General features: G+C 42.2%; 1 protein-coding gene across 5 annotated transcripts in view; it reads left to right on the forward strand.

Moving 5' to 3' along the window:
• The window catches only part of LOC117056348 (ankyrin repeat and fibronectin type-III domain-containing protein 1-like), a 371,686-nt gene that overhangs the window by 220,885 nt on the left and 129,441 nt on the right, over positions 1-21,360 (forward strand). For 4 of the 5 annotated variants that reach the window (XM_033166584.1, XM_033166582.1, XM_033166581.1 and 1 more), the window contains exon 5: positions 15,393-15,433. In XM_033166584.1, coding sequence (XP_033022475.1) covers positions 15,393-15,433 — 41 coding nt within the window. Of the gene's footprint in view, positions 1-13,008; positions 13,178-15,392; positions 15,434-21,360 lie in introns of those variants that run through there. The other variant, XM_033166587.1, reaches the window with a different exon arrangement.

The following is a 21,360-nucleotide window of genomic DNA, read 5'->3' on the forward strand; positions in this document are numbered from 1 at the left end:
GTTTTTCTAAAGTAAAATAAATAAATGATAGTAACACTTTAAAATTCCACTAGCAATCTCCATGTTGTTGTTGCCATGTGTTTAATGAGTTGTTAGAACCGTTCCTGTATTCTTAAGTTGTCTAACTGTCCCATACATTAAGCGGATAGGGTTGAGGTTTTTTTTTGGGGGGGGGGATTATTAGTTGTTTCCAAGATTGCTTGGGTGGAGCCCCTTTTATATGGCAATATTGGTATGTAGTGAATTTGATTTGGCGCAATAGTAAACTTTTAAAATCTGGAACAGATAGCTGTCTCCTATCTTTATATGGGAACATCACAGTTTCTAGTTTTATTCTGGGGTTCTTGCCATTACAAATATAATTTATTCTTTTATATAACTGTTTTCATATGATAGATTCTGAAGAGTGGATAATGATTCAGGGAAAAAGAAATTTTTTTGTTCAAGGCTGTCTTCCCAATTAATAAGATTGGGAACGTGTCCCAAAAAAAAATCCCTTTCCCCCTCCAGGCTTTTTATAATGCACTCAAATTATTCACTAGTATGTCTTGTGCTTCCTTTTTACAGTTTGGTGCCTAAATATTTAATAGAGATTGGAGCCTGTATAAATAGCAAATCATTTGCTCTTGGCGCCATTGGTCGATGCTAAATGTCTACTTCTGCCTTCTTTTTTTAAAAAGGACAGTGAATAGGATTTGGGGTCATAAACAACTTAACAGAGCAATCTGATGCATGTTTACTCAGAAGTAAGTTTCACTGGGTTTAGTGATGCTTAACTTGTAAGGATGTGTGCATAGGATTATAGCCAAAAGGTTTTAGATAAGCTCTTACAAGTCTGGAAGAGCAGTTTAATATCTGTGAGGCTGAAATTCCATCCAATACCTCATCTAGCACAGTACAACTCAGTATTTCATACTTGCTTCATGTCACTGGGTTTTAGGAGGTCTGGTTTAGCACCCTGCTGTGCCATAGTCTACTTTTGTGATTTGGGGTAGATTGCACAGGGACACAATTATAGAACAATGCCAAATATATTAGATCGCAATCCAGTACACACTTACCTAGGAGTAATCCCCATTGATCTCAGTAGGACTTACTACTGAATAGACATGCATATGATTGTGCTGTTAATGCAATACATTCTGTGCCACATTTGAAAATGAAGATTGTGGATCTGTAAAAGGTGCAAAAAAGGGAACCAGAGTTATCAAGGGCTTGGAGCACCTTCCATGCAAGAAAAGATTGATCAGGGACACTATTAGCATTTATAAAATGTGACACGGCATGAAGAAAGCAAATAAAAGGGATTTTTGTTTTTGTTTCTCAATGAAGTTGATTAACAATAGATCAACAATAGATTCTAGACAGATAAAAGATGGTACTTCTTCACATATTAGATAGATAACTTTGTCAATCTGTTCTCACAAGAAATGACAGCTAATTGCCCCTGGTTTGGATGACTTTGAAAGGGCATTAGACACAACGCATGCAGGCTAGATCTGTTGTTGTTGTTCAGTCGTTCAGTTGTGTCCGACTCTTCATGACCCCATGGACCAGAGCACGCCAGGCACGTCTATCCTTCACTGCCTCTCGCAGTTTGGCCAAACTCATGTTAGTAGCTTCGATAACACTGTCCAACCATCTCATCCTCTGTCGTCCCCTTCTCCTTGTGCCCTCTATCTTTCCCAACATCAGGGTCTTTTCTAGGGAGTCTTCTCTTCTCATGAGGTGGCCAAAGTACTGGAGCCTCAACTTCAGGATCTGTCCTTCTAGTGAGCACTCAGGGCTGATTTCTTTGAGAATGGATAGGTTTGATCTTCTTGCAGTCCATGGGACTCTCAAGAGTCTCCTCCAGCACCATAATTCAAAAGCATTAATTTTTCGGCGATCAGCCTTCTTTATGGTCCAGCTCTCACTTCTGTACATTACTACTCGGAAAACCATAGCTTTAACTATACGGACCTTTGTTGGCAAGGTGATGTCTTTGCTTTTTAAGATTCTGTCTAGGTTTGTCATTGCTTTGCTCCCAAGAAGCAGGCGTCTTCTAATTTCGTGACTGCTGTCACCATCTGCAGTGATCATGGAACCCAAGAAAGTGAAATCTCTCACAGCCTCCATTTCTTCCCCTTCTATTTGCCAGGAGGTGATGGGACCAGTGGCCATGATCTTAGTTTTTTTGATGTTGAGCTTCAGACCATATTTTGCGCTCTCCTCTTTCACCCTCATTAAAAGGTTTTTTTAATTCCTCCTCACTTTCTGCCATCAAGGTTGTATCATCAGCATATCTGAGGTGGTTGATATTTTTCCGGCAATCTTAATTCCGGTTTGGGATTCATCCAGCCCAGCCTTTCGCATGATGAATTCTGCATATAAGTTAAATAAGCAGGGAGACAATATACAGCCTTGTCGTACTCCTTTCCCAATTTTGAACCAATTAGTTATTCCATATCCAGTTCTAACTGTAGCTTCTTGTCCCACATAGAGATTTCTCAGGAGACGGATGAGGTGATCAGGCACTCCCATTTCTTTAAGAACTTGCCATAGTTTGCTGTGGTCGACACAGTCAAATGCTTTTGTGTAGTCAATGAAGCAGAAGTAGATGTTTTTCTGAAACTCTCTAGCTTTCTCCATAATCCAGCGCATGTTCGCAATTTGGTCTCTGTTTCCTCTGCCCCTTCGAATTCCAGCTTACACTTCTGGGAGTTCTCGGTCCACATACTGCTTAAGCCTGCCTTGTAGAATTTTAAGCATAACCTTGCTAGCGTGTGAAATGAGTGCAATTGTGCAGTAGTTGGAGCATTCTTTGGCACTGCCCTTCTTTGGGATTGGGATGTAGACTGATCTTCAATCCTCTGGCCACTGCTGAGTTTTCCAAACTTGCTGGCATCTAGATCTATTGCCTACTAATTAAACGGAACCTCCATTTTCAGAGGCAGCATGCCAATGAATACCAGTATCTGGAGATGGGGTGGGGAGAACAACAGTGAGGGAGGTCTGTAGGTTTAAAACTCTGCTTTTGGACTACCTGTTGACTACACTGTGAAAGAGGATGTTGTAATGGTCGCTGCTGTCCATTGGGACTGGTAGGTCAGAAGGCAGAGAGCGCAGTTAGTTGAGTCAACAATAGGCACTGTTCTTACAATAAAGCACTAAGCCATTTACAACTCAAAAACAGTTTGAGAATTCAGCTTTCTGAGCCGTTGTTCACTAAACCCCTGGTGGCCCACCAGCTGTTTTGAGTACAGCTCCCATCATCCTTGATCATTGGCAATTCTGGCTGGGATTGATAAGAACTGAAGTTAAACAACACCTGGAGGGCCATAGGTTCCCCATTCCTGCTCTAAGCAAATTGTGACTGAAGATCTCTAGTTTCTGTCTTTCCTTGATAAGAATCACAGTGTGAAAATGTAAATACCGTTATCCTGTCCTAGACCTATTGATAGTCCCATGGAGCAAGGTGGGTCAGTTGTTGTAGCACCAATAGTTAAACATAGTTAAACTATGGAATTTACTCCCATGCAAGACTGTGATGGCCACCAAATTACATGGATTTAAAAGAGGATTTGGCAAATGAATGGAGGAGGATAAAGCTATCAGTGACTACTAACCCTGATAGATGTTTTCTTCATCCACTGTCAAAGGCAGTATGTTTCTGAATACCAGTTGATAGAAATCACAGGAGAGCTATGGAACTCAGATCCTGTTTGTGGGGTTTCCATTGGCATCTAGTTGGCCACTCCGAGAATTGGGCTGTTGGCCTGATCCAGCAGCCACCTCTTATGTTCCTGCATTGCAGGGGGTTAGATTAGATGACTCTCCTAGTTCCTTCCAACTCTGTGATTCTGTGTTCTTTGGCTCCTAGTGAGCAGCTTGCTCTGACAAAAGTTGGAAGTGAACTGGGGCCTTTTCACACCCTGCCTCCAATCTGCCACTTCTTGCCTCCATCTCCTTTGGAAGCACTAAATTTTCTTAAAAGGACAATGCTTTGGACACTTCTGTCCTCCACGGCCCCTTACCTTGGGTGCTTCTTGCACTGTTGGATTGGCAAGGCAGTTTGGGAGGCCCTCAATTCTTCAGAATTAAAAGATGGCACCAATGAGGACCCCATCTATAACTAGCCTTGGGGTCCCTGATCCCATTGTCAATAGCATCAGGAACCTGGTCTGGCTCCTTACCTGGTGCCACTGTAGCATTTCCTGGTGAAACTGTAGCCTTTGACTTGGTATCCTAGTCACTGCTGTATTCTGGGATTATAACAATGTCTGCTAATATAAAAGTCTCAGAAGACAGGGAAAGCAACCCTCTATCCCTTCCCCAAGGTTAATTTTCTTTTCCCATGACCAGTTTCTCTTCTACTATCTTATTTCCCAGTCTTTGCCAAAGTATTCTAGAAGCTATGAAATTCTAAATGCTGCAATGTGTGTGTGGGGGGGTATTGTTTTGTTTTGTTCTTGTTTTATTATGTATTTTGTGTTTTTATTTTGTATTTTTATGCTATGAACTGCTCTGAGATCTTTGGATGAAGGGCTGTACACAAATTTAATAAAATAAATAAACAAACATTATGCAGACTTTCATAACTTGCTATGAATGCTGAACTTACTTTTCATAGTCACAGATTATGCCCATTCCTGTTTTAAAAGCTATGTCGTGTATACAGGTATTGTAAGGACTCTCAGTGGTTGCTCATGAGGAACCAGGCTGACTCCGAACTTCTACAAACTAAGTTCTTTATTGTGCAGATATTTACAGTGGAGTAACAGTAAAGACGTCCAGCTTATCCCTCTGCAGAGTCCGGGAATGTCCGTTTCCGGTTTTTAGTCCAACATAAGAGGCGCGGGATTCTGAACCCCCGCCTCCCCCTTCCATGTCCTCCCTCCCTGTGAAAACAGGGCGCGGGAAAATGTCCCTGTCCCCCACTTCCTGCTTGGTGCTGAGGCTCTCCAATGCTGTCACAGCCCCTGCCCCGACTTCCTGCTTCCATCTCCCCCTCCCCACTGGAGGAACGGTTGCTTCCTCCGCTCGAGGAAGACGACGAACTGCGCACTGGGGATGGCGGTTCCCTGTATTGCAAATGACCCAGGAACGCTGCCTGCCGAGGCGAGGGGGGTTTCCTGACGGGTATATTGGTGGTTTGGTTATGTGCCAGTACAGCACTTCATAGGAAAATAAATGGCTTTGGATTATAAACTGCTGAAGCTAGTCCCATTCAGATTAGAAACAAGGTACAATTTTAAAGTAATACAATTACCAAGGGGACCCCACTTCTGTCAGGATGACCTACCTTCCCATCATTCCAAGTCTTAATGTGAAGAAGTGTTTTCTTCTTAGGAGGGAACTGTTGTTTAGTCTGAAGCTACAGGCCAAAGCTTATGACTTTCTTTAGAATGTGAACTATTAGAGCTGTCATTTTCATCTCTAGTATTTCTGTAGTGCTTTCCAGATTCTCAAAGAACTTCATGTATATGTGTCAGTAACCAATACAACAGCCATAAGGCAAGTCATTCTCTTCATTAGTATTATATCACCATGTAACAAATAGGAGTCTGAGGCTGGCTTGCATAAGAGTATCCAGTTCATTGTTAAGATGATATTTGAACAAGGGACGTTCTGGTCCATAGTTTATTATCCAAGTTAATGTGCTTACTGGCCTTCCTAGTGTACAAGCTCATTATCCGGTTACATGAAGGATCACCTCCTCTCCTACATGGACTTGTCTTTTTACCATGGATTCTGGTTGTGGAATATTCCTCCTGATGAGCTTTGCTTGTCCTTTGTTTTGGTGCCAATTTAGTGCAAGGCAGAAATCTTTAAAAAATAAAAATAAATGCCAGGCCTGTTAAGATACTTTAAGATGTCTCTTAAATCTTTTAAAACTCATTTAAAACTGATGTTTTATTATTTTATGAGGTTTATTATTATATTTTATCAATTCATAAGCAGCTCTGGGGATCTTGCTATTGGATTGCAAATAAATGCTGCAAATAAATAAATCCCCCAAGTTGCCCCCAAAGCAAATTCTAAAGTTCTCACAGAACCCAGAGCACTTGATTTCCCACTGTATAACAAATGTGTGGTGTTTATTTTGTGAGAGGCAATGTTGGGGAGTTCTGAGAACTGAGCCTCTGCTATGTCTGTGCTGAATTTGTAGAAACTGAATCCCGGTGTACTCAAATGGTTGGAGTTTGTCCGTGGAAAGTCTGTCTTGTCTTGTCTGTCTGTCTGTCTGTCTGTCTATTACAGTAAATAATAAAAAATTAAATTCTTATAGCAAAATGTTTCAGCTTTGGCCTTCATCAGTTGTTCATCATCTGCCCATCTTGGCTGTGGCCTGGTCTCTGGATCATTTTCTTCCCACATGGCTCTTGGGAAATGCCACAACCTTCCTTGGCAGCTGCAGGGTTTGGGCGAAAAAGCTCATTCAAACAGCCCAATCAGAAGGCAAATTCCTTATACACAACCTGCTCCTCCTGTGGAGAATGTTGTTAGATCCCCCACCCTCCTGCCCTGCTTATATGTGTCCTGCCCGGTGAACGGTCAGGTCATTGTGAAGACCTTGCTATGGAATACTCGGTTGCCACATCTGGGGTAAGGGAGTAGTTTTTCCTGCACTCAGATTAACCATTCTGCAGGTTTTTTGCCTTTGTTGTTGTTCAGTCGTTCAGTCGTTCCCAACTCTTTGTGACCCCATGGACCAGAGCACGCCAGGCATGCCTATCTTTCACTGCCTCCCGCAGTTTGGCCAAACTCATGCTAGTTGTTTCGAGAACACTGCTTTTCCTGCACTCATATTAGCCATTCTGCAGGTTTTTTGCCTACCTCATAGCAAATGTCACAACTTTGGGAGGTTAAGGCATTGGGTTGGATCCTTAACCATTTGGGTACCCTGTTAAACTCCAAGCCTGTGCAAGGGGGTGGAGCTGGGTACACTTGCCTCGGGCCTCAAAGGGCTAAGCTGGATGGGTGGCCCTGCCAGGCATCAGCTGTTTTTTTGTTTGAGTTTATAACTTTATTCTAACAAGACTCCTACCCCGGGCCTCAGACAAGCTCTGCATGGGCCTGGGTGTCTCTGTCTGGAAGTCCACATGGGGGCCAATGGCAGTGCCAGACTTTGGGATTTCATATTTCAGTGGCACCCTGCGTGACGCCAAAATTGAGTGCCTGCCTGTCTCTCGCCTTCTAAGTTATTGTTGTGGTGCTTCCTGTGGTACCCTCTTGGCTTGGCACCCAGTGCAGCCAAACAGGTCACGCTTCCCTAAATCTACCTGTTCCAATGGGCCATAGCATCTTTCCAAGAAGCGGCCCTGATTGGATCATCACACTTGATGTATGTCTAGGGGCAATCCTCAACCCAGGATTGATCCACCCTATTGATCAACCAGCAGGTGGACTGCTTGATACTAGATGCATATCCAGTGCCTTCACTAAGACCTGCTTACATCTGTTATTGATAAAAAGTTGTGCCCTATTTCAACCCAATACCAATGTCCTATGTCTTATTTCTACTCTTTGTTGCTCCCACACCATGCTGTGTGCTTCCTGAGCCTGGGCATGCAAATATCTGTTTTGATCCTAGTTAAGTGTATATTTTAGATATGTGGACCAAATTTTATGGTGGATGAGATGAAAGCCTTCCACCCATTGCTTCTCCCCACCAAATCTTATCCCAAACCTCTGTCCTTTATGGATTTCAAATCTGTTTTGATGCTTAAATCCCACCCTGTTTATTGCTTCAACCTCCCTCCAAGCTGTTCTCTCTATGAGGTTTCAAATCTGCCCTTACAGGCATGTACTTAGTAGTGATGAAAGCAGCTGCAGAAATGTTTTGGGATGGAGAAGTGGTACATAGGAAGAGAATTTAGTACACCTCATATGTTGTTTTGCATCTCCCCATTGATTTTTCTGTGAAGAATTTTTTGGGGGGTTGCAAAGGGTATTTGTAATGTTTAGTTTGTCCCTTTTGCTCTGATGATAGGTTTGAAAAAAGAACTAAGGCTACATGCTTAGTAAGTCCTAAAACCCATTCCTAAAAAGCCCTCAGATTCTAAAATATTGAGCTCGATTTCAGGCCCTGTTTTTAAAAGCATAGTAATCTTTCAGCCTGAAAGGGCTTACTTTATTAGGCATATGTGTGTGTGTGGCAAGTGTGAGAAAAATAGTCCTTAAGTTTCATTCTTTCCTGTGGAGTCATGACCAGATTTTTTTGTATAATTTAGTGGTTAAGATCCATAAAGGGCCTTTGGTATAAATAGTGCTTCTTACTCAGTGTTTCTGCTCCCTCTGAGGCTGAGTCACATCTACTCACTTTACTGACCAAAACAAACTCGTTTTTCTCCCCTTCAGATTTTCTACGAGGCCAATATAGTGATTTTCCTCACGCGCCTTTGACAGCAGAGTCAGCTGAATTCATATTACATAATCTTTATTTCTGGCTGTACTAAAAATGGCAAAAACCCTCTTTCCAAAGTTTAATTTTTCATGCTGCCAACTCTGTATTTCAAGCAGCTAAAGAAATTGTAACAAGACTTGTTAATGGAGTGAATTTAATGTGGAAATTGAGATAATTATGAAACCAAAACCAGGACATTTTTTGCAGACTCCCTTCTGAGTCATGGCCCACTCCAAGTTAGCACTAGGACTGTGCAATGTTGTTTCATAGAAGACCACCTTGGAGAAAAACCTTCCATTCTAAGGGTATCAGCAGCATTCACTTAATTTTGTTTTAAATGGAGCTTTTGTGTGCTGGCAGCATTGCTAGCATGCATATTGGTATCCCAAGTATGTCCTACCATTCATTTGCATAATGTCTTCTGTGTTGAAACTAGGTTTGAATCCAGAGATTTTCTCTCTGTGGGGCCCCAGGAATTTTGCTGGAGCATGTTATAATTCATGCATGAGGTATATAACATTTTGTAATTCGCTACAACACAACTGTGCATTTATTATTGGTGTGTGCATGCTTAGTTTCTTGGGGTCACATTTAGAATACACAGGGTGGCAGAAAATCATCAGAACTTGAGTTTAACAGCACTAATGAAGAAAATTGCTTTATCAACATGAAGGCTGGTTTCTGTGTCCCACTATTTTTGAGGACATAATACAGTGGTACCTTGGTTTACGAACTTAATCCATTCTGGAAGTCCGTTCTTAAACCGAAACCGTTCTTAAATTGAGGCACGCTTTCCCTAATGAGGCCTCCCACTGCTGGTGCCCTTCCACCATTCGGATTCCGTTCTTAGACCGAGGTATAAAGTTTTCAAACCGGGACACTATTTCTGGTTTTGCAGAGTTTGTGAACCGAATCGTTCTTAAACCGGACTGTTCTTAAACTGAGGTACCACTGTATTTATTTGCTCAGAAACAAATAGTGAGTGAATATCTGTCAGGGAACTGTCCCCGGCACAGCGCAAGGTGGTGGAAGGGCTCTCGGGATGCTACAGAGAGCCCCGGCCCCACCTGACCAGTAGCACCTCCTCTGGCAGCGGAGGGAGCAGTGAGGGGCATGGGTCTCAGGGGATGGAGGGTCGAGGCTCTGAGGATGCCGGAGAGACCCTGCACTCCCCTAGCCCAAGGGGCAGTGAAGGAGGTACGCAATTTCTGTCGCCCCAAAGGCACCGGGTGAAACGAAAGGGTGGAAGGCGGGGTTTTCGTATACCGAAACTCTTTTGTTGGGGTCAGAACTGGAAGGGGCCATTCCCGGATTCTGCCGGCGCTTGATACAGACATGAACTTATTAGCTCTGCACTGTACATAGTATGCACAATAAAACTCTTAAAGGAAAACTCGGAGTTTTGCCTGCTTACTCATGAGCAACTAACCTAGGACCTTACAATATCTTTTCCCACTGCTGACCTTTTCATGTTTGTAAAAGAAGAAATGTTCACTAAAATGCTCATGAATTTTTGTGAGGACTTAAAAACAAATCTCAAACTGAAGTGGGAGTGTTTCAAACTGAAGACTGGGAAAATGATAAATTGAGAGAAACCAAAATTGACAGAATTATCCATTCTGAAATACAAGTGTTTTGCACCTATTGCCTCTATGAGCAACTGACACTTTATCTCCCTATGTGCCACGCATGAAGTCAATATATTGCTATTGGGGAAACTTTCTGTCCTTCTCCCAAGTATGCAAAATCACTTTATGGAGACAGGCAAATGCATCATCCAGAAATATACTTTAGTGAAAATACCCACAGCATAATAAAAACAACTGCCTTCCCCATTATTTTGTTAAGTGATTTAATATGTGGTTCCTACACTCTGATTCATCAATGAGGTGAGTAATCAAAAAGTAACATGCAGAACCTTGGTAGTGAGTCATAAGAAACCACAAGGAACCCAGAGGCGGAGCTTGAATGCTCAGAAGTTGAGAAATAAATCAAAGTACCTAATCCCCAGATAGCTCCTCAGATGCTCTGTAAATTCTCAGTAGTTCCAAAGCTAAAAAATATCAGAAACTTAGAGCTCATTTATGAGCTTAGAATCAGAATGCCAACACATATTGTTTGAATGCCCCTTCCCCTAATTTACCTACTTCATAATGAAAACTAGCATGTCAACGAAACTAGTAGATTATAACCTTTCTCCCTGGCATTGTTATGTTTTACATGCAGAGCCTGGGATTGAAATGAGGGGCATTCAGTGGTTTATGTGGTTTCCTTATATACATTTTGAGGTGACACTTTCCTTGAGGGCTATACTGAGTTCTTTTTATGAATGTGTAGAAAAACCTTATGTTGCTTGCTAAATTATGTTTTCTTGGGGAAATGACTATCTTGATGGCTACAACATGTTAACGTATTCATGTTGGGATAGCTACCTCATGAAGGAACTTTCTCCTACTCCCATGTGTTACCCGAATGCTTGCAGAGAAATCTTCCAATACAGATTTTTTGTGTTTCCCTGGTACAATAGTATTAGTTTCTTCCCTGCTGAAAAATATCTGCCTTGAAAGCATCTCTAGGTATGTGTGAGTAATTTTTATCTATGCAGGGTGTTTTTGTATTTCTCATACATGGCCACTAGAGCCCAGTCTGGAAGTTAGATTTTTTTACTTTCTGCCTTCCTGTTCCAAATTGCATTTGGATAGTAGAACTTTTATATTGTTAATTTGTCACTGTACCATACTGGATGAGAACAGATATTTAGTTAAATCACTGCTGAGGAAGCAGAAATGTAAGTATGTAAATATTCTGTGTAAGTATTTAGGTAAACCTGCCCGCAAATATGTAGGTTTTCGACTTCAGCCAAGAGGTACAGTTGTGTTGTTTGGTAATTTTAAACTGTGGATGTAATAGTTTCACAGAGACCCCTCTTTAGATGGTAATAAGTATTATTTTACTTGCTTCAAAATGTGAAAAGCTAGCTCTGCTGTGTTTGGGGGTCCTCTTGCTCATTTGGCTGAGTGCAGCCCTGAACTTAGCCACAAGGTCCTGTTCTTAGAGCAGCACTAGTGAGGGATAGAAACTTGCTCATCATTACAGCAGCTGAAGAGTCAGATGGCGAGTTCTATTTTAAAAATAAGACAGGGAATTTCCAATTAGGAGAAAACATGCCTTTGCTAATGAAATTTAGTTTGTGACATTCATAATTCTCTATGGAAGTGCAGTCACCTTGGAACTTATGTCAGAGTTAGGTTCCAGGGATTGCACATGAAGCCAAAACTGCATATAGCCAGAACAAACCCTGAACCACTCCCATGCCACCATCCCAGAGCCTGTGTGCCAAGCAGACCTTACCACCTATGCATGGTGGAGAGATTTAAGCTCTCTGCCTTGATTAGTGGGCTCTGAAAGGTTCCCATGAGACTTCCTGGAGCCCACCCAACAGCGCAGAGAGCTTAAAAGCTTTTTGCACAATGGGAAAACTTGGCACAGAAAGGGGTTTTAAGCAATCTGCCTTGCTTAATGGGACCTGGGAAGGTCTTGTGAGGTCTTTGCAAGATTTTGGACAGCCCCACCATGTTACATAGTGGGTTGGAACATTGATTAGCAATTGCCATTTTACATGTCCACTTCTATGTCAAAAAATTCTTCTCTGTGTCTGCTGCCCCACTCAATGATTCTCTGTCTCTTAATGAGAAAACAAATTACATTAGATAATTCTTTATTGTGAGAAAACAATTCATTGAAATCCATATACAGTAGGTAGAAGACAATATTTTTGTTGTGCTTACCCTACTGTTGAGGTGACTGAGGGGATGGACAACAAGGGATAGAAGTGTGGACTGCCAGGGAGGCTGCAGCTGTACACTCAAGCTTGCACCTACCAAAATTCTAAAGTGGCCTGTGGATAAGGCAGAAAACCAGAAACCTCTTTTGTAAGGGAATAAAACTTTCAGAGTGACTGAAAGGTGATAGAACAAGTACTGACTGCAGCCTGTAGAATTTGCTTGGAGTTTACTTTGTGGGATGCCAATCCATCAACCTCCACCACCTCCTTAGACTGCCCCCCTCCAATTATTGTTGCTTGCTGTTGATTGTACAGCACCTGTTGCCTGTATCTCCAAGTACTTTTGTAAGTCTGGTTTATTGAGCAAGTTGGCAGATTTTGTCACCAATAAACTCCACCCCCACACCAGTTGCGTAGTGCACAAATAAGAAGTTGAGTGGGTATTAGTGTAATGTTAGCCTCATTTGCAATTGTTGTAAGAAGCTGTTCACTTAGAGGAAAACTCAGTGCTATACAAATGATTTTTGAAAACCCAACTACCCCCCACAGGCCTGCCCACAAGCTTACTATCTAGTAATACCTAAACTTCCTCCAGCATAGAAGCCTGAGGTTTTGCTTTTCAATTTACCGTACTTTGCACAAAGGTAATCTTAAAACTTTAGTTGCTTAAGCTGCTGTTTTAGGGGGTAGGTCTCATTTTTGTGAGCATTGGGGAGGGCAAGTTTATTGCTCCATTGATTAGTATTCTGCCTGGTTGCTGCCTACTGCTTTGGAGTCAGCTTGTAGCCATTGCCTGGCAACCGCAATGTAAAAGTACAACAGCAGCTCGGGAGTGCAAGCATGCTGCTTACAAGTAACTCTCAGCCTCATCTTTCTCCTGCAAGGCAAAGAAGGATTAAAAGAAGGCACATGGGTACATAAAACAAGGAGAGAATAAAACTACAGGTTGAATGCACAAGAAGGTCCTTTAGGTCTTTTGGAACATTTGGGCTTCCTGAACTAAGGTTTGGTCTATCTGTTTTATATTTCCTCTTTTACCCCTCCGACCCAATAAAGTATGTGTTGGTGAGAATATTCAATAAGCTTCTGGAAGTGAGCTTGGCAGGCGTAGATTTGCTTTCCTATTTCTGACTTTCCCCCATTCTTTCCCGTATATCTTCAGGTCAAATAACAGTAAGCCACCTTCCTCAGGGCAACAGCCTTTGTACAGCTGCATGTTTATTTCTGGTATGCTTATTTCTGGGGAAACATTTCCTCCCAAGCTTCTTTCTCACAAGCAGAGTAGATAGTGTTCAGCAGAAGAGAACTGATGCATCAAATAGTGGTGTCCGGTGGGGTGGAAAGCAAAGAGATCAACAGTGCAAGGAGCCAGAACCAATGACAGGTGGAACCAACTCATTCTAGTTTTGCCTCCATCCTGCTCTCTGGTGAGTTCTACAAAGACAACAACAAGACTACAGAGGAAGAAACTGATAACCTGTAGGTATCATCCCATTGACTAGTTGTAAGTCAGAAGGTAGGCAGATGCAGTGTGGCTGCAGGCAATTTGAGGTTGAGTGTCCCATTCACCCTAGTGGACTACCGTAGCCTCCCTCTCCTCACCTAATAAGCGTAATGAAACTTCATTGGCAGCAGTTGCTCCCTGGTTTCATTTGTAGGTAGAGGTTAAAGATGTATGACTCCGTGCACCACAAATCAGCTGCCTCTTGTGACTGACACAGGTTGCCAAAGATAAAGAATATATACTTTTTATATATCACAGGTACCCGGGCACATTCTTTCAAACTTAAATTGCTGTGATTTTGCACTGTCATGTATATATATATGCTATCTCACTCTGCTTCTTTTAGAAAGTGCACAAAAAGGAAGTGCACAGATGTGTGTATACACCTAGTACATGCTCATAATTCAAACTGGGAGTAACAGCTTGCTGAGTCCACAGTGAAGTGTTACTTCTTTGCAAATGAATGGTTAACAATCTGTCATGTTCTCTTTCTGGACTCCCAACTGGGGTTTGCATTTAGAAAGATATATATTCTTTGACTGGCAGTTGAAGGTTCTATCAAAGACTTAAGTTACTTGGGCATTGTGATGTCAGCCTGCAAAAAGATGATGGATGAGTTTCACTTTGGGTAGATTACCTCATGGGAATCTCTCCCAACCTTGCAGGCATACTGGGTTGCTCATGTCTGAGGTCTCTGACAGTTTTTAGTGCTTGAAGAAAGTGAATTAATTTAGCTAGTGATTCAGTATAGTTTGCGCTTGGCAGCCATGTTTGCTTTTATGGTTGTAGCATTTTCAAGATTTCCTCCTGTCTCTCCACTCAGCCTTCCCTTTCAGTTCATTGAGAAACATTTGGAGTGAACAAGGTGGCTTGCTTGGCATGGATTTTGGTACTCCATTTCCTATAGGATAGGTGCAGTTGAGGTACTGGCAATTATGCAAGCTGAATTTCCCAACCAAAATAGGAGGCTTGACTCTGCTGGTAGCACCAAAACAAGATTGGACTTGTAGTAGCTCTAACATACAGTTAGGAATAACTAATACTTGGGACTTGTGCAGAAGGCAGATTTCCTCATGGCTAGATGCACATTGTAGCACTAAATCCAGAAATGGAAGAACCTCAAAGAAGAAGTGATAAGTAGTACTGAATCAAATCATGAAATTATTCAAACCTTATACTGAATACGATCATTGGTTCTGTCTAGTGTAGTATATGTCTGCTGACTAGTAATGGCTCTGCTGACTATTAGAGGGTTTCAGACAACTTTTTTCCTAGCAACAGTTTCTTAAAATCTCTCTATACTGATAATACCAGGTACTGTATGCAAATATATGCTCTTCCCCTCAGCTACAGCCCTTCCCCTTGCATGTTTGCCCTTTTTTTATCTCATGCTGATCCTGCTAGTCTCTAGTCAGCAACTCAGACTTGCACTTATACGGCCACAGGTATTGGCACATTATCCTCATGCTTTGCCTATGTCAGATATGCTGATTCAACCATAGGCACTTGAAAAATTCCTCATATGAGAGCACCCTAGTATCCCATTATACTTCCATGAAGTAGCGCTCATTTATCTGTGACACAAGTGAATCAAGAACCAATGATAAAACCTTAACAGCTACCAGCCCCAGCAATACTGCGTAATGCTTTGCTTTGTGTGTTCCATGAACCTGGGGAGAAAGTAGGATTTAATTGAATCCTTTTCTGTCTTCCAGAGCCTTGGATCAGCAGACAAGAAGGACTTGTATCCATCAAAGTAAGTTTTATATTCTTCTGTGTGTGGTTTCAGTGGGATTTAAAAATTTAAATTTAAATGTGTTAATAATTGCAATCTTAAGAGTATAAGCAAATCTGTTTTTCTTTTGCATTGTTTGTCTATGATATGTTAGAGCAGGGATGGCTAACCTGTGGCTATCCAGTTGTTAAGTCACAACTCTCAGAGTCCCTGCCAGTTGACTATTCCAACAGCATCTGGAGGGACTAGAATCTATCACAGTGAACATGATAGTGGTGTGATAACCTTATCATAGATGATACAAGGTGGTTGTTGTAATCAGGGATGCCACATGGATGCCATCTTCATGTAGCTGCTGTCTGAACAGGCTTGTTTTTAGTTCCGCCAACCTGAGCAGCCATAATTCAGTACCCAGCACTAAAAAAAAAAGTAGCCCAAGCTTTGGTAATTGCTGTGGAACGTTACAATATATCACCACAAACAAGGATTCTTCAGAACAATTGTTCAGTGTTCTGATTGTTCAAGACTGCTCTTGTGTCAGCTCCCAGTTCCTTCTGCACGCGCAGGACATGACTTTCTTGCCTTGCATTTGTGGTGTGGTGTGATATTTAACCAGAAGAGTTCTGTCAAGAGAGATTGGCCCACAACTATGAAGCTTCTTTCCTGTGGTCATTCATTACAGTATGTTCTGGTGGAAAGTATAGCATTTCTTTTTGATACTTGGTAATAGAGAAGGAAGTTGTTAGAGTCCTTTGGCGGCATTATTTTAATTCACTGCCCTTTAAGATCTGTTTTTTCTGTCTGGTTTTAAACACAATGTTTGCTTGACATTTTGGATATAGGGCGAAATACAGTTGTAAATGCAACAGTATGTTCCTAAAATATTGCACACGAATGTGGATTTTTAATGTTTCCACTTGAGCATCTTTTGCTGGATATGCCTGTTATTCATTTGCTGCCCCAAATCACATGGAAATTAATTTTGTGGCATATTTTTTAAATCTTCAAATAACAACAACTATTTTTAAACGCATAGAACTAATGTTTATATTGTTGTACAGTCAATATGCGGGTGGCGCTGTGGTCCAAACCACAGAGCCTAGGGCTTGCCGATCAGAAGGTCAGTGGTTCGAATCCCCATGACGGGGTGAGCTCCCATTGCTCGGACCCATCTCCTGCCAACCTAGCAGTTCGAAAGCACGTCAAAGTGCAAGTAGATAAATAGGTAAGAGGGGTAGAAGTGGCAGGATCATTAGGTGGGAGTGATCATGCTCTTCTGGAGTTTATTATACAGCGGAAAGGAGCAACCAAGCATACTAAAACTCAATTTCTAGACTTTAAGAAAGCTGACTTCAGAAAATTTAGGGAAACGCTGGGTGTGATCCCATGGTCAGTAATACTGAAAGGGAAAGGAGTTCATGATGGATGGGAGTTTGTTAAAAGGGAGATATTAAAAGCACAACTTCAAGCAGTACCAATGAGACGAAAACATGGAAGGTGCCTAAAGAAGCCAGGGTGGCTATCGAAATAACTTTTAACTGATTTAAGATTTAAAAGGGATATGTACAAAAAATGGAAAAAGGGGGAAATCACCAGAGAGGAATTCAAACAAATAGCCAGCACGTGTAGAGACAAAGTCAGAAAAGCTAAAGCACAGAATGAACTCAGGCTTGCTAGAGAGGTTAAAAGCAATAAAAAGGGCTTTTATGGGTATGTCCGTAGCAAAAGGAAGAACAAGGAAACAGTGGGGTCACTTAGAGGAGAAGATGGTGAAATGCGAACAGGGGACAGAGAAAGGGCAGAACTCCTCAATGCCTTCTTTGCCTCAGTCTTCTCCAAGAAAGAAAACAGTGCCCGACCTGAAGAATATGGAGCAGATGATTCAGCAGGGGAAACACAGCCCAAAATAAGTAAGGAGGTAGTACAGGAATACTTGGCTAATTTAGATGTATTCAAGTCTCCAGGGCCAGATAAACTACATCCAAGAGTATTAAAAGAACTGGCAGAGGTGATTTCAGAACCACTGGCAGTAATGTTTGAGAATTCCTGGAGAACAGGCGAAGTGCCAGCAGACTGGAGGAGGGCAAATGTTGTCCCTATTTTCAAAGGGGGGAAAAGAGAGGACCCAAGCAATTACCGCCCAGTCAGCCTGACATCAATACCAGGAATGATTCTAGAGCAGATCATTAAGCAAACGGTCTGTGAGCACCTAGAAAGGAACGCTGTGATCACTAAAAGTCAGCATGGCTTTCTGAAAAATAAGTCATGTCAGACTAACCTGATCTCATTTTTTGACAGAATTACAAGCCTGGTAGATGAAGGGAATGCTGTGGATATAGCCTATCTTGATTTCAGCAAGCCCTTTGACAAGGTGCCCCATGATATTCTTGTAAAGAAGCTGGTAAAATGCAGGCTAGACAATGCTACCATTCAGTGGATTTGTAACTGGCTGACTGACTGAACCCAAAGGGTGCTCATCAATGGCTCCTCTTCGTCCTGGAGAGAAGTGACTAGTGGGGTGCCACAGGGTTCTGTCTTGGGCCCAGTCTTATTCAACATCTTTATCAATGACTTGGATGATGGGCTTGAGGGCATCCTGATCAAGTTTGTAGATGACACCAAATTGGGAGGGGTGGCTAATACCCCAGAGGACAGGATCACACTTCAAAATGACCTTAACAGATTAGAGAACTGGGCCAAAGCAAACAAGATGAATTTTAACAAGGAGAAATGTAAAGTACTACACTTGGGCAAAAAAGTACTACACTTGGGCAAAAAAAATGAAAGGCACACATACAGGATGGGTGACACCTGGCTTGAGAGCAGTACATGTGAAAAGGATCTAGGAGTCTTGGTAGACCACAAACTTGACATGAGTCAACAGTGTGGTGCAGCAGCTAAAAAAGCCAATGCAATTCTGGGCTGCATCAATAGGAGTATAGCGTCTAGATCAAGGGAAGTAATAGTACCACTATATTCTGCTCTGGTCAGACCTCACCAGGAATACTGTGTCCAGTTCTGGGCACCACAGTTCAAGAAGGATACTGACAAGCTGGAACGTGTCCAGAAGAGGGCAACCAAAATGGTCAAAGGCCTGGAAACAATGCCTTATGAGGAACGGCTTAGGGAGCTGGGTATGTTTAGCCTGGAGAAGAGAAGGTTAAGGGGTGATATAATAGCCATGTTCAAATATATAAAAGGATGTCATATAGAGGAGGGTGAAAGGTTGTTTTCTGCTGCTCCAGAGAAGCAGACACAGAGCAATGGATTCAAACTACAAGAAAGAAGATTCCACCTAAACATTAGGAAGAACTTCCTGACAGTGAGAGCTGTTCGACAGTGGAATTTGCTGCCAAGGAGTGTGGTGGAGTCTCCTTTGGAGGTCTTTAAGCGGAGGCATGACAGCCATCTGTCAGGAAAGCTTTGATGGTGTTTCCTGCTTGGCAGGGGGTTGGACTGGATGGCCCTTGTGGTCTCTTCCAACTCTATGATTCTATGATTCTAGGTACTGCTCTGGCGGGAAGGTAAACGGCATTTCCGTGTGCTGCTTTGGTTTGCCAGAAGCGACTTAGTCATGCTGGCCACATGACCCAGAAGCTGTACACTGGCTCCCTCGGATAATAAAGCGAGATGAGCGCCACAACCCCAGAGTTGTTCGCAACTTGACCTAATGTTCAGGGGTCCCTTTACGTTTACAGTCAATTTATGTACATATGTGGAGGAGCATAAGCTAATGTACATGACAAGAGGTTCCCAGCTATCCATATTCTTATCTGCTTTTTTGTTCAGTATTCTTTGTTCTGGGTCTTCCTTTTTCACATGGGAAACGTAAACATGTAGCAGAGAAATGTGAAAGGGTGACATAGGACATATTGTCCTTTGACAATGCCACACAGGCACCTGTGGCATAAGTGTGCACTTGGTGTGAGGCAAGAAGTGCTGGTACACCTGAGTTTGGTTTTCCCTACCCCTCAGAATAATCTTGCTAACTAGCCATTATCATGATGTTGAAAAATGCCACCTACACAAGATTAGGCTTCTAAATCAGCATTTGGATTTTTTAAATTTAGAACTATTAGTCTACTTGCTTCGGGGCATTTTTTAATTGCTAGTTTGGGGAAAGGGAGTGAGAGTTTCCAGTACTTGGCAGTTTTCAAAACTGCTCCCCTTCCTATGCCGCTGGCAGCATGATTCCATCAGGAGGTTAAGATACACTGTCTTGAGTGATGTGAACTACATTAGTAAGTCTTGGCATTTTTGCTGAGTTATGTAGCATCACTATGACATTGGGATTTTAAAGATGTACAATAAATGCTGATCCTAATGATGTGCTTATTCAGAATGGTTCTGCTCTTGGCAGAACTGGGTCTTTTCTGTAAGTCGGAGTCCTGTACATCCCAGTAAGTCAAGCTTATATACCTACCTGCTTAGCAAGACTTTGCTACCTGCAGCTATCTTATAGACAGATCTTCATCCGACATCTGTAAAGACATTGTAGATCTTCTTCCGACATCTGTAAAGACGTATATGGCAATAAAACGGCTGATATCATAATGTTGTTATACAAATCTATGGTGCAGCCACATTTGTAATACTGTGTATAGTTTTGGTCACCTAACCTCAGAGAAGCTATTATAGAGTTGGAAAAGTTTAAGAAAAGGACAGTTAAAACGATTAAGGGGATGGAGTGACTTCTCTATGAGGGAAAGTTGCAGTGTTTGGGACTTTGAAGTTTAGGGAAAAGGCAAGTAAGGTGACATGATAGAAGTTTATAAAATCATGTATTATATGGAGAAAAGTTTTTCTCTCTCATAACACTAGAACTCATGAACATTCAGTGAAGCTGAATGTTGGAGGATTCAGAACAGATAAAGGAATGTACTTATTCACACAGTGAATAGATAAACTCTGGAACTCATTCCCATAGCAGGCAGTGATGACCACCAAAGTAGATTGCATAAGATGATTAGATAAATTCATGGAGGAGAATGCTGTCAACAGTTACTAGCTATGATGGCTACGTTCCTGCTTTCAAACTTCCCACAGGTATCTGGTTGGCCATTATGAGAACAGGATGCTGGACTAGATGAGCCACTGGCCTGATCCAGCAGGCTCTTCTTGTGCTCGTATCTTATCTTCTTCCTATGGTGTTAAGCAGTATATAAACTGTTGAAATGAATAAAATAAAACATAAAGTTCCCTCACTGCTGGGACTGAATACTCCATTGGAGATCTGGATTACCCACTGCAAACGCACGTCTCCTTTTTGGGATGCTCATGCATCTCTAATTAGAATCCTCAACATCAGAGTGGGGGGGAGTGTTTGATGGAGTTGCCCTCCTCCCTCACCTATGCCATTTTTATTTATTTATTTATTTATTTATTTATTTATTTATTTATTCCCCAGCCACTCTAGACGGCTTCCAACAAAGATAAAAAATACATTAAAATGTCACACATTAAAAACTTCCCTAAACAGGGCTGCCTTCAGATGTCTTCTGATTGTCAGGTAGTTGTTTATCTCTATGACATCTGAAGGGAGGGCGTTCCACAGGGCGGGTGCCACTACTGACAAGGCCCTCTGCCTGGTTCCCTGTAGCTTTGCTTCTCACAGTGAGGGAACCGCCAGAAGGCCCTTGGTGCTGGACCTCAGTGTCCGGGCAGAACGATGGTGGTGGAGACGCTCCTTCAGGTATACTGGACCAAGGCCGTTTAGGGCTTTAAAGGTCAAACCAAAACTTTGAATTGTTCTCGGAAACATACTGGGAGCCAATGTAGATCTTTCAGGACCGGTGTTATATGGTCTTGGTGGCTGCTCCCAGTCACCAGTCTAGCTGCCGCATTCTGGATTAGTTGTAGTTTCCAGGTCACCTTCAAAGGTAGCCCCATGTAGAGCGCATGCAGTAGTCCAAGTGGGAGATAACCAGAGCATGCACCACTATGCCACT

This window comes from Lacerta agilis, chromosome 13 (assembly GCF_009819535.1).
Source record: "Lacerta agilis isolate rLacAgi1 chromosome 13, rLacAgi1.pri, whole genome shotgun sequence".
Taxonomy (NCBI): Eukaryota; Metazoa; Chordata; class Lepidosauria; order Squamata; family Lacertidae; genus Lacerta; species Lacerta agilis.